The sequence below is a fragment of the Branchiostoma lanceolatum genome, chromosome 4, assembly GCF_035083965.1.
Source record: "Branchiostoma lanceolatum isolate klBraLanc5 chromosome 4, klBraLanc5.hap2, whole genome shotgun sequence".
Taxonomy (NCBI): Eukaryota; Metazoa; Chordata; class Leptocardii; order Amphioxiformes; family Branchiostomatidae; genus Branchiostoma; species Branchiostoma lanceolatum.
Window position 1 is genome coordinate 11,830,973 of NC_089725.1, and position 13,947 is coordinate 11,844,919.

General features: G+C 41.6%; 1 protein-coding gene across 3 annotated transcripts; it reads left to right on the forward strand.

Moving 5' to 3' along the window:
- The first annotated feature begins 923 nt into the window (after positions 1 to 923).
- LOC136432593 (delta(14)-sterol reductase TM7SF2-like) lies at positions 924 to 13,422 on the forward strand. 3 transcript variants are annotated; one of them, XM_066423995.1, is made up of 13 exons: positions 924 to 1,056; positions 3,760 to 3,935; positions 6,087 to 6,404; positions 6,714 to 7,046; positions 7,715 to 7,769; positions 8,172 to 8,366; positions 8,849 to 8,952; positions 9,167 to 9,286; positions 9,586 to 9,757; positions 10,141 to 10,221; positions 10,483 to 10,791; positions 11,293 to 11,418; positions 11,808 to 13,422. In XM_066423995.1, the coding sequence occupies exons 2-13, from the start codon at positions 3,777 to 3,779 to the stop codon at positions 11,966 to 11,968; spliced, it is 2,133 nt and encodes a 710-aa protein (XP_066280092.1). In that variant the 5' UTR covers positions 924 to 1,056; positions 3,760 to 3,776; the 3' UTR covers positions 11,969 to 13,422. The 3 variants fall into 3 exon arrangements, with proteins under 3 accessions (XP_066280092.1, XP_066280095.1, XP_066280094.1); XM_066423997.1 differs by having other exon boundaries at positions 943 to 1,056; positions 3,763 to 3,935; XM_066423998.1 differs by lacking the exon at positions 10,483 to 10,791.
- Positions 13,423 to 13,947: the final 525 nt, after the last annotated feature.

Below are 13,947 nucleotides of genomic sequence, written 5' to 3' on the forward strand. Positions count from 1 at the left end.
CGGCTGACTAAGCTATGGGAGAGAGTGAGTGAGCGAGTGGACATAACGTTACATTCAAAGACAAAGTGAAAGGTGTGATGTGTTGGAATTTTTGTTAGGTTGAATGCCAGCCCTCTTACATTCCCTCATTAACATTAACTGATGTAATGTAAAATGGTGTCCAAAACTATTATAGCTCCGGAGTCTCTGAGACTCGGCTTTGCGGGGAGGAGACTCGGTAGATAACGTTATAAATAGATCCCAGGCTATGATGTAAATGCCGAAGAAGGAACATGATGTTTGATTGAAGACCTATGAATTACAGTGTCAGTTATGGCAAGGAGGTTATAGGGAGAAGAGCAAACAAATCGTCTTGTCTGGAGGTAGGATAACAAGTGCTTGGAGTCCATGTCAAAAGATGATCATCAATGGCCTTCATCAAAGCTCCCATCTGATAGAGGAAGAAGCAAGTTTACGTCACTGCAATGGCATCTAGGTTGCCATCAATAAATCAATTTTTTCAGGGCAAAATGACAATGGTATATTTTCAGGTATAATAAAAGTTGATACAGATCCATGCCACATACACTTTGAATATTAAACGTTTACTAGCACTTGCTCAAGACAACAACAACCATCAGATCACCTCCTTGGCCTCAGCTCAGGTGAACATGCCTGGGGGGGGGGACGCAGGGATTGCTTCAAATTTTTTGAAGAGTTATACTAGTTTGCAAAGTCCGAGGCATATGTGTCTACAATTAAAACTATGCTAGTACAAAAAATAGCACATTTCTTGTTAGTCAGGCAAAAATTACGTAATGTTAGATTATTTTGTTTTACTAAAAACGTAGGGCCCCCTTCGTATCTAATGGGTTAGCCCAGCAAGAAGTCATAAGTTCAAATTAGCGATTCAACCAATCAGCGATCAGTATTTTGATAAAATTATCGTTCGACCAATTACAGGGCTTCCCGCCCATCGCCCGCGAAGAAGTCGTTACACTACAGCACAAAGCGTAAATTTGGTGGGTTTTGCCGATCTACGCTGTGTAAAAGTCGGATTTTTCTACAATTCACAAGGTAAGTTATATTTTAACCTCATTATGTCGATACCACATAAGCTGCATTTATTTTCAAACATACAGATAAAGTATGAAGTAGAACATAACAGCTTGTTGCTTGTGAAAGTGATCGATATGTGTGGACCAACGCCATGATATTTGCGAACAACATAAATTTTTGGTTAGTAAAGAGGTGCCACATGCCACATGTTTCCTTCCTTACGTCCGATTGGAGTTACCGGAAGTTCTGTGGTGTTAGCAGATAACACCACATGTCACGAATAGTCTGTTATTCTACGAATAGTCCAATTTGTTTGCTCGGTAAACTTGTCAGGTGTGTAGCGTCGTGTCCTTGTCCCCTGGCCTGGCTGAGGTCGACTGTAACAAGATCCCTCCCTTTTCTGACCTTCCCACTGAGAATTTCAAACCAATTTATTTTGAACTGAAAAAAAAACAAGAAAAACAGAGAGATGTCTTTGAGATTTCAAGGACTAGTTTAGTAAGTAAGTGAGATTTTGTTGACATCACCAGAAACATTATGGAACGTTACTGTTGTGTACTCTGTAACTGCACTTAGCGTGTCTTTGTTGTTTGAAAAGTCTTACAAGAAGAAGTGTTGTCTGGTTGTGTACGTTGTCGAGGCGGGCAAATACAAAAGGCCGATATATCTCACTGCACGTAGAGCAAACACAAGACAACACAGCACATCGTGTCTTGTCTTTTGTCGTGTCCTGGAAGCCAAGTATTTGAAGTAGCGGACAGACTGCACAGAATGGCTTGTCAATCTGTTTGCCCAAAATAACAAGGCATCGGAATGTACACAAACGGGGATGGAATTTTCAAGCTTGCTTAACCTTTGCTTGCAGGTTTCCCCTATAATCACAGACTTATTTGCTTCATTGCACCAATTATTTAGAGAAAGACAAAATTGCAGGTTTACATGCTTTTGATAGTTTTATTGTTTGTGTAAAAAGACATGATTGATTTGTGAATCTGCACTGCAACAGTTAATGAACACAGGCAAACCCAAACCCAACACCACAAATCAAGATTTAGGGAACACAAGATAGATCTAAAACATTGACTTTTGGGAATTTGTTTATTTACAGTCAGAATGCAGGTGGGTGTGTCTTGTTTGAAGTTAGTGGTATGCCTGGATGCTGAGTTCATCCAGTTGAGAAATCAGATGGATTGTCTAACTCAGTGGGCCTGATGCCCAGCAACAGGCTGGAAATTGAAACCAGAAGGACCAGAATGCCCCCAACCTGTTGTCATGGTAACCATGCTAGGGGCAGACTACCTGCTCTAAATCGTGAAACTTTTGCTTTTCTTTTGGTTCTTAATTAATTTATTGTCCTTTCAGTTTTATTTTTGCAGTCACCTTTCGACCACAAATTCATAAAACCTCTCCTACCGCAAAATAAAACCATGGCAAAAGTAAATCAATTTTAAAGTATTTTTTTCAAGCAGATGTTGTAAGGATTTCTTTAGATTATAACATTCCTTTGGTCATTGCGTCATTGGTTTTGGTCATCCAGTAGCCAAACAAACAGGATTGGGAGAAATGTTACAAGCTTCTCTACCAGTACTAGTATCTAAATGTAATAAAAGCTTGGATCACAAAGCAGACATTTGGTGGCTTGACTGCCTGGATAGACTGAAGTAAAAAGTGCTAAGCATTTTTAGGAACCAGTCTAGTCTATAGCTCTGTAAATCTGTTTGCTCACTCTGGCACCCGCTTGCGAATGATAGAGAAACAATTCATTCAGCGGCCACAGGACCAAAGCAAAGCCAAAAGATTACTAGTGCAAATGTAGTACATGTACAAAATCAAATTATTTGTGAACATGAACGCTCGCAGTGTTCTCACCAGCATATTTTCACAGCATGGGGGCATCGTTGCACGACAAGGCTGCATGGCGAGCGCTACAGGTGTGAGGATGAGGGCTGCAGGCAGAAATATTGTAGGGGGGTCCGGGGCATCCTCCCCCTGGAAATTTTGAGCTTTGAAACTCTCAAAGACACTATTCCCTGCATTTTGAGGGCTAAAGTTTATGATATAAAGCCAAAGTTTTTTTTTGTACTTTTGCATCAAAACAAAAAAAAATCCCCCCTATGCTGGTTGAAACACAGCGTAGAGGCCAAAATCACAGCATAGTGGATCCAAATAACAGCAATACTCAACTACCCTGGCAAGAACGCTGGCTCCGAAATGGTTCCGTTTTATTCTGAACCTCCTCCTGAGGTAGTCTACACCGGTTCAGAATAAACAGGGAATCGTCATCATGAACGCAACACAAAAATTTCCAAGGCCGTCATGGTACACAGCTTCAACAGGACAGCAGTTCAATGTTAATCAAAGACAACCGAGGCACGAGTACAACTCTTGGAACTCGAGGCGGTGCAGGAGCACAACAGACTTTGCATTATATGCAAATTCGATGTAGACCGTTCTGAGCCTGGGTTCAAGTTTGCATCACGAACGTAAACCGTTTCAGGTTGGATTGTAGCCAAAACGAATCAAACCGTTTTAATTTTTGCATCATGAACGGGGCCTTAGAGGAGCAAAATTTATATATTTCACATACCAGTGACGGGTAAGTCAAATAAAGTCTTGCAATGTATCTCTTCTCATCTTGGCCATCATGCAGCATACACAGCTTGGAAACACACTGCTACAGTATAATAATTAATACCAAATGTGCATTTGCTTTTCTTACAGTAGAGAAGGAGTTCACCATGTCCAAACGTCACGACGAAGGTCAGACTGTCATGGCCAAGTGGCCAGGCAGCCACCTGTGGTTCCACGCCAAGGTGCTGAAGAACCTGGACGGGGACAAGTACGTGGTCAGGTTTGAAGAGGGCACAGAAGAGGAGATAGCTGGCCACCATGTGTTGGTAAGTACTGTACTGTAAATCAGGATATGTTTGGGGTGGTTTCACGTTCGTTATGACGTCTCACTGTGAACTCCTGGGTCACATGGCAAACATGTACATAAATACAAGTTCAACCACAGACTTAAAACACAGCAAACACCTACCTATCCTTCCTACTGCAAAAGTTCCTTTGAGCCTAAGACCCCATTCATGTTAAATTGCGCAAATTGCCCTAATCGCTGAAATCGACAAAATCGTGATAATGTGGCTTAGTATGGACGCTCCAAATTGCATTTGAGATCGCCCAAATCACATTGCTGCGGAACTCCCTCCGGAGGTGGTTTACTCGCGATTTGCCCTCATTCATTGCGACTTAGTCTGAACGGACGCGACTTGTCAATGCGCTTTACTTTGCATATTGACCCGGACGTGGTTCAAGGGGTCATATGCAAATTCTTCAGTCTTAACGCTTGTTTATGCTTGCTTCCCGCCATTGTACGAAATTCGCTCCCAGCTTGTTGTAATGATTTGCGGAAAGATGGCTGAATCGAGCGGAGATTTCGCTCGACCCCTGGTGTTAAGGTATGCGACCTTGGTGACTTCGACGATTGCAGGGATTAGGGTGATTTGCGCAATTTAGTATGAACGGGGTCTAAGTCAATTTATAGCAGTTTTGTTGGTTCTTGGCTCGGTTGTTTGCTTTATGATGCTTATAAAAGGCACATATTGTTTGATTGTGGAAAAGATAAATTGTGCATTTCTGTATGTTGGAATTCCAGAGAATTCCTGACAGATATTCAGAAAGCAAACTTCAGACATTGAAATGGAACAAGAAGTTGAATTTGAATGGGATTGTCTCAAAGCAGTGGTTGATAGCGCAAGAGCCTCACGGCTTTTTCCACTTTCTTCCATCGGCATCAGTGCCTGACACTAGTCTGTGGATGTAGAAAAGTTGAATTTGTGTTGTTCATCTTGAATTTTGCAATACCAGGCATTAGTAAGTTAGATATGATCCAGTATCAAAGACCTGCAAATGTAAAATTGTAAGGATTTCCAAGCATTTAGATGTAGTGCCCTGTGTGTTGACATCTTACTAATTCTTAGGGATTACACTTCGAAATACAGTGAGTAACTCTAACACTAGTATGACCCGATGTCCCAGTGATAATGCAATTAAATGGTTTTTACTGGGTGGATGTGTACAACTATCAGGATCATCAACATGCACCGTAAACCCTACTGGTAAAGGCTGGTCTTTATCTCTAATCACATAATGTGGTAATTCAACCCTGGGAAACATTAGGAACATGTTATGGTTCATTGTTGACCAAATGATGCAGAAACAATGTGGTGTCCCTTCCTTTGACAGCTGGTTAGGTTACCATGGCTTTTATCACGTCAGCAGTTCCTACCTATCATTGTGTAACCACTAAACCAGTCCTTGTCTTGGTGTGTAAGATAAGTGGGACAATTCAGGAGGAACTTTGCCCTTTGGTCCACAGTCAATGAAGATCACACAAATCTCATGGGGGTTATTGGTTTCTGAAGTTTAATTCCAACTTGAGAAGAGTAGATTGCATAAAGACCAAGTGATATATTGAGTGAAAGATGCTATTTGAGTTAAAATATTGATTCCTTATCAATGATGACTGAAAGGGAGTAAGGCATATTTATTTAGTCTAGTGGAACACAACCCCCATCCTGAAATGGTACGAGCCCTGTCCACTGACAGTGGTGTGATGTGTTACTCACATGAGGTGATGCCTCAGCTGTAACTACACGTGTACTGCAGCCTTGTCTCAAGTGATCAGGTCGTCTTTCTTAAGTGCAAAAATTCTAAGTGTAGCAAAATTTAGACTTACAATTGTGACTTCCCTCATATGATTTCTGTGTTGCTACCGTAAGTAAATTTCGTTTTAATTTTGTCGATTGATTGATCAGTACTAAAAGAGGGATGTGCTTTTATTAGTTGTCCTACTTTCCTTGGATTTGGTTTATTTCAAGTAGTAGCTACTTCTGGTCATAAACAAACATGCCAAAAAAACTGATACAGTATACATTCTTTCTTCATGTGTTACCAGGTATTCTGCTCAGTCTAGCAAGTTATCGTTTGAAAGCATGCTGCTAAGGTTAGAACAACCCTGATAATTTGTGTGTTCTTGTCTCTTTCAGTCAGAAAACTACTTCGGCAGGTCAGGGTCCAAAAGTCCATCCCGTCGACGTTCACGGTCGAGGTCACGAGGTCGCTCACCGGGACGAACCACCAGGAGAAGGTCAAAAAGCCCCGCAATAAAGACCCCAAAAGTCGCCAAGGCCAACTTGACCCCAACTCGAGGAAGTAGGGCATCTCCCCGTAAGGCCGCGTCAACGCCAGCTGCCAAAACCACGCCAGAGCCAAAGAAGGCCAGCCCGGAGCCTAAGGCCAAATCTTCTCCTGAACCAAAGGCGACATCCACTCCAGCCAAGATTACCAAGATGGAGGTCAAGAAGGTACGGGTTATTGTGTATAATATCTAGAATCGGTTTCCTGATTCCCATACAGTACTATTCTTCAACATTTTGATACATGTATTTTGAATCAAGATATAGTAATGAAAGCCTAAAATCTCTATTTTGTCAAATTCTATTATCTTTCCAGCCAGCGCAGGGGTCTGGTACAGACCAAAGTCTGTCCACAGAAAGGCCATAGTTTACACAGTGGGTTGTGTTACACAACCCATTGTGTAAACTATGGCCAACTTGTGTTCATTCTGATGCGGTAAAGAAAGTGTTAAAATTTCATGTATTTCCCCTCCCCAGGTTGTTGAACAGAAGAGTGAAGTAGTCCACAGGTATGCCACCCGCTCCAGCACTAACAAGGAACTGGTGCCCGGTCTGGACCTCAAGCCCGGCGCCGTCCCCAAGACCACCGAGTACGAGTTCGGCGGGCCCATCGGCGCCTTCCTGCTGACGTTCCTCCTGCCGGCCACGGTCCTGTACCTGTACGGCGTGTGTAACAAGGCCCACTGTGACCTGGTGTTCGTGCCGCACCTCCCCAAGACCCTGGACGCCTACTTCAGCACAAACGCCGCTCTGGTGTTCCTGGGATGGTTCGCCTTCCAGGCCCTCATCTACATGCTTCCCATCGGACGGGTGAGTTTGCACAACCTAAATCTAGCTTTCAGTAACACTACAGCAAAATTGCTAAGATCTAGCTGTCACAACTCTTGCGACGATTCAACAACCCACTGTTGCATTTCTGACAGCTGGGTGTAGTCACATGCTATCACAAAAAAAAGTCATTTTGTTTTTATGCAGTTATAGTAGACCTTTCCAGTGTTCTCGCCAGGCCTTTTCAGCATAGGGGCCCCCTATGCTATGATTTGGACCCCCTATGCTGTGGTCTGGACCCCTATGCTGTGTTTCAACCAGCATAGGGGTGTTTCTTTCTGGAAAGAACCTTGTGACCCTTCATAAATCTTATAAAAAGTTCATATTTGGCTTTAGAATGAGGCTGTAACAGAGGAAAAACTTTACTTCACAAAATTTATCCCTCAAAATGCAGGAAAAAGTGTCTCATTGGGTTATGAATTCAAAAATTTTCCGGGGGAACAAGCCGGACTCCCTACTCTGTGGTAATTTCTTCGTAGCTTGCACCGCGTAAAGTTGGCCTTCTGTACCTTACCCCTATGCTGTGAAAAAATTCTGGCGAGAACACTGCTTTCAATATGGAAAGGTAGCAAAGTAAGGATAAGAAGGATAAAGATAAAGTTAACACAGCAAGCAAAAGAGATTCCAACCTGTATTTTTGCGTTCCACAGTTAGCTGATGGTGTGCCCCTGAGGGATGGACGGATGCTGAAGTACAGGATCAATGGTAGGAGTTGCAACTGTCAGATTTACATGGTTTTGTTCTAAGAATGTAGATTGATTACTTGATAACAATACCAGGGCATGAGTTTAAATGAGTAATACATTTACAACAAAGATTTCATTGTTTTTGTAACACTTGAATTTCAAGAATATGCTGAATACTAGTGACTGTATACAATTCGGTATGGTACTACCGACTTAACATACATAACCCTACACAAATATCTAGGCGCACTAGCAAAACTTAGGTGTTCAGCTCTGATTTGGGATGCACAAAAGTGCATATGCTCCCAGTCGTTGAAAACCTAAAATAAAATCTTGGGAAATGTATGGATTTGATAAAAAATAAAATGGCATAACATGGCTGCTGCAATCAGTGATATGTTCTCCAATGTCTTCCTACCAGCTTTCTTTGCATTTGTGGTGAGCCTGGCTGCCTTTGGAGCTGCCTACCACTACAAGGCTCCGTTTGTCTGGGTGTACGATAACTACCTTCAGCTGGCCAGCACGGCCACAGCCTTCTCCCTCATCATGAGTGTGGTTCTGTACATCAAGGCCAGGAGGGCCCCCAAGTCAGCCCTGTCCACAGTGGGCAACTCAGGTGGGTACAGATACTGGAAACTCACTTATTTTTGGAAGAGTCTTACTTTGTAGAAGGGTTTTAAGTCTGTAGTAGAACAGCAATGCATAGAAATGGCATATTCGTGTTGGAGAGGTTCTAGTAAAACCACTGCAAACATTTTAAGATTTACAGTATTCATGCTGTTCTGAATCATAATTCATGGATAAGGTATAAAGTTGATATTTTATAAACACACTCGAAATGGGCTTAGTTTGTCTTCTCCAAAAACAAGGTGTCCAGTTAAAAGATGTCCCTCATTTTTTAAAACCTACCAATTATTTTATGTCATTTTATCAATTATGGAAAGCATTTCTGTGAGTGATTGTTCTTCAGATTCTTAATGTGTTTGATTTGCAAGCTTTGTGCTTGATTAAGTAAAAGAATAAATAAACGTATTGTTTGATATTTTATAACACCATATAATCATCATATTCACCCTATTCTGTTACCTCCTCTTGCAGGTAATGCCGTCTATGACTTCTTCATCGGCCATGAGCTGAATCCTCGCATCGGCAGCTTCGACTTGAAGTACTTCTGTGAACTGAGGCCTGGTCTCATTGGATGGGTAAGCCAACTTAGTCAGTGTTTGAGGCAAAAAGCTGTTTTATAAGCACGTTGTAACCCTCACATGTCTTGAAAATGTTGTAGGATTATGGACTAATTTCATGGAAGAGAATTTTTATGACTATACAGTTTTTTCATTAGTACATGTTGTAATAGCAAAGATAGCATATGAATGTCAGTGTGCTAACTTTAAGTTATTTCCTGTGGTGATACAGATGATGATAAACCTGTGTCTGTGTGCCAAGCACTGCTCTGAGCACGGCCAGCTGTCTACTGCCATGACATGTGTCACGCTGTTCCAGGCTCTGTATGTGGCAGACGCTCTCTGGTTTGAGGTGAGTCTTCTGTGTTTACCTTAGCTGGAAGAGAAAGACTTGTAGAGCAAATGCTTTGTGTTTTTCAATGCTTGTACTTTTTTCTTCATTCAATGGTGTGTGGGAGATGACCAAGTAAGATGTGTTGTGATTCTAGTCTATCATAATTAATGATGATTTGTTGCATTGTTACGTTGACTTCATTAGTTATCATCCAATTTACTTGACTTGTAGTGTGGAAGGAAGCCCTTAGATATCCTTCATTATTATTTATACAGTATAGACACCAATGCATTGTTGTTTTCTTGTTTACATCTCAGGATGCCATTTTGACGACCAATGACATCACGATTGAAGGGTTTGGGTTCATGCTGGCGTTCGGTGACCTTGCCTGGGTGCCCTTCACCTACACCCTGCAGGGTCGCTACCTGGTCGACCACCCCGAACACGACCTCACCAACGTGCAGGCTGCACTCATTGTGCTCCTCAACCGTAGGTTTATTACATAACCAATTAGTTTGAATTCTTAGCTGAGCTCTTTTCTTACCTCCAGCTGGCCTTTGTTCATTTACAGTACACATGTCGCTGTAGTTATAATCCAAGGAATGATGCGTGTTGACTGCAAAGTATTATAGCAAAGCAATGGTAGAACGACTCCACATTAACGTCTCAGTCTTGCAGTCTTCCCCAGTTCATTCCTTTGTTCATTCGTTCAGACCCTTGTAGTACCTAGTGGAACATAGGGCAAAAATTCTGTTGCTGTTTCAGTAGCAGGGTACATTTTTACAGGGAGGGGTTACTAGCCCTTCCCCTGTCTTCCAGTAACTGATGAAAATTGTCAATACTGATTCAGACTTTGTCTTTGATGTTTGTAGTGCTTGGGTTCTGGATCTTCAGAGCATCCAACTCTCAGAAGAATGCCTTCAGAAGGAACCCCTACGACCCCAAACTCCAGCGTAAGTAGAACCTTCGATTTCATGGTCCTTGTTTAAGATGCTACACTTAGTCCTATTTTATTCCAGATACAAAAAGTGTATGCTCTATCTCGGTACTGTTAGTGTGGGAATGACGGGGTAGTTTGCAGATGAAGCTTGCTATTTCAGAGTTTTGTTAGAACAGGAATAGTACATGTAGTATTTGTGTATCTACCTGAGAGAGTGTGTTGTTACACAGAGGGAGCTGTGCATGCCTCCTAACCCACTCCACTTCTCATTCAGTGTCTACCTTTGGGTGTGACTCACCAGCAGGTAACAACAACTCCTTCACAACCTCCCCGCAAAGGATCCTGGGAGACATGTCCATGACCTTGAGTCTGTCCTCCGATTCCCTCACGGACGTGAGCTCCTTGTCTGACCTTGGGAACCTGTCCCTCGGTAGCATGCGCGCCAATCCCCCGTCAGTCTTGCACAACGACACCACTCTCAGTGACGGCTTCTCTGATGAAGAAGACGTAGTGTCCCCTGATGAGGGTTTTGTTAGGTCTGGAAATAGTACCTTTCAGGAGAACAGCTTCCTCTCTAATAATGGTAGGAGGTTTGTTTCTCTCCTAGGTACTGGTAGCTGGCAGTGGTGAAGGGAAGCATGCTTAGCAAGGTCACTGCATGCTGCAACCAACTACTGCTTCTAACCCATTTCATCCCTACATTAGCCTGCTGAAGCTGCATGGCCCCAACACCCTGTAACACTACTATTACTAACTACAGTATATAGAATCACCAGGAAGTTCTAGCCTTGATGTATGCTCAACATGTCTGATGTAATGATGCTTTAACTTACTTAAATTGTAATGTAGAGTCAAACTTGTCTGTATTGTGATCACACTTTAGACAGGACTTCCCAAAAATAGCTGCAATGTCCAATTGGTCCTCACACAGAGGTGGTCACGAGCATAGGTTTCACTGTATTTTCTATTTAATAACTAGATCTGTACCATAACTGTAGACCGAAGTCATTATGAGATTCAGCTATTCTAACATTCTTGATGAAAAATTGAAATTTTTGAAAATATGCATATGCCTTTTGTGTAGGCCTGGAGAGCATCCCCACCAATGTGACCAACAAGAGCCTGCTGGTGTCTGGCTGGTGGGGCCTGGTACGCCACCCCAACTACCTGGGAGATCTCATCATGGCCCTGGCCTGGTGCCTCACCTGTGGTACGTGTTGTGTTTGTGTTGTGTGACTATCTAATGTAATCACAGCTGTCAACCAATCAGGAGCCACCCTTTCTCTCCCAATCTTACTTATGTTATTTAGGACAAATGTGGAAAAGACTTTTGGGGACAGTATAAGTCAAGCCGAAAAGCATCATATAGTAGCAGCCTTGGTAAACCCCCATGCATGATAATTGTTTAAAAACGGTGTCAGTCAATTTATGTCATAATGACTGGGTGACAAGAAGGTAAAGGTATTACTTTTTTTTTCTTTCTGAAAGATCAAAGGTTTGGGCATTAGAGAGGAGTCAGGCTTCTAAGATAAGCTAGATACATATTATATTCAAGTTTATCTGTTGATAAAGAAGTCAATGTCTTTGTTGTGTGTGCAGGTTTCAACCATATCGTCCCCTACTTCTACGTCATCTACTTCACCATCCTGCTCATCCATCGAGAGAGGCGTGACCATCTCGTGTGCCAGAAGAAGTACGGTGCCGCCTGGGACAAGTACTGCGAGCGCGTCAAGTACCGCATCTTCCCATACATCTACTAAACGCTGTGAATGGACATTTCTTCACCAAAAATGTCTGTGTTATGGCGTTATTGTACATAAGCCAATATGTGGTAGAGTGACGTGTCTTGACCTGGTTATGTTGTAGATGTTGAGGTATCTTTGTTTGACAGTAGTTTAGGAGAATACTGCAGCACACTCCCGCTGTCTTTCATTTCAGATTAACACTCTTCTTTTGTGTCATTCCAATAATAACGATTCTTTTTAATATCATGTCTTTGTGAGATTTGTACTTAATGAGGGTAAAAGGTTTCACGGATCAAAACAATTTATAAAACTTTTCCAAAGGTTTATGAAATATTATTGCTCAGGAACTTTGTTAAGTGACGGTCTCATCTTTGAAAATAATCCTCTGTAAATATATAATGCTCTTTCAATATTTGAAGAATTGTGACTTTCGTATTTTAACTTAAATTTTATTTTTTGTGATTTAAACTGGTGGATTTTGGTGTGTATATTACTGCTAAGTGTGTTTGTTTTCAACATTGCTTCTCATCGTTTTAGATAGTTATTGTTTTACTAGGGCAATAGGAATTGTCTCTAACAATGGAAAATACAAATATAAGAATTGATAACTAATTGCTGAATATTGGCAATGTGTAAGAGGTATTTTTATACAGTAATCTTGTATGGGTATGGAGGCATGTCTTAAATGTGAGAAATGTTACATAATGTAGTAGACAAGTTAAAAATGAATGTGGTAAATTTTACCTAGGGTAGTTTCAACACTGCCTGCTCTGTCTCATCTTTTATCTTTTCAAGCTGCCATACCATTGTGAATTGATAGGTGGCACTTCTGTATTACTGCTTTTTAGTCAGTGTCTTGCTTGGCCAGAAAGGCATTTGAGTTGGTAACAAAGTACCAAATATTACATACCATGCGACCAAAGTACTGAATGTAGAAGCCAGCCAAAGGGCTGGTAACATTTTTCTCTACTTTGTAAAAGGGCCAGAAACAAGTTGTCGCTGTATATATCACAGGGTTGTGCCTTCTGATGTGATATTTTTGTAATGCGAGGAAAGACACGTATGGCCTGGGACTTTTCCCTTTTCAGGGGTTGGTCTGCATCTTCCAAGTCTTTGTTGTGTTCAGTTTGTAATAGAGCCAACCTGAAGATGGAAATGTGCCAGGCTAAGTTTGGTGCTTTCCACATGTTGGTATGATGAAAGACCAATAGAAGGTAGATGAAGTATTTGTCAGCCCCTAGATATTATTTTATTTAGTAGTGATGATTTCACACATGACTGACCTCGGAATACCTATTGTTTATGTTATCCATCCACTACTGAGATAAACTAACAATATGTTATTGTATAATGCATGAATGACTTGGTGCTTGGTAAGGGACTAAACGGTACCATTGTAAGACTGGAAGAAATGGTACTATTGTAAGTCTTTGTGTGGCTTGTTTTTGAATAAATTCTGTGAACAAGAAGTCCGGCTCATGCTTCAATCTAGGTAAGAAATAGAACAAGGCAGACATTAATGAAACTCGGTAAAGCATGGAAGTTACATCAAGGAAACTTTCATGATCTGAAATATTCAAGTTGGTGTCTGAAGGCATAGCACAGTAATCAATATTCTTATAGAGAGTGCAGATGGACATAGATTTGCTGTGTTTCTTTCAATGTTATCCTTCCTTATCTATCCTATAAGGCATTGCTTCAATTCAAGAAAGCAGACGATATCTATTTCTATATTGCTGGTTAGCAACGATCAAAACTTCCCAAGAAAACCACTTGGGGGAACAAAATCTGGTCTATGGGCCCATCAAGAAATGGTCACAATGGCCTGTTTTTTTTTAGGTCCGACGTGTCACCGAAACACAGTGATATATCTGTTCTCCAGAAACTAATGATGTCGATGCTTGTAGTCGTCTAACGCTACGTTCTATCCACGTTGTTTACCTTTACTAAGTGTGTCTCGTATGAAGGCTATCCTGTCTTTCGTCTGTTGCCTT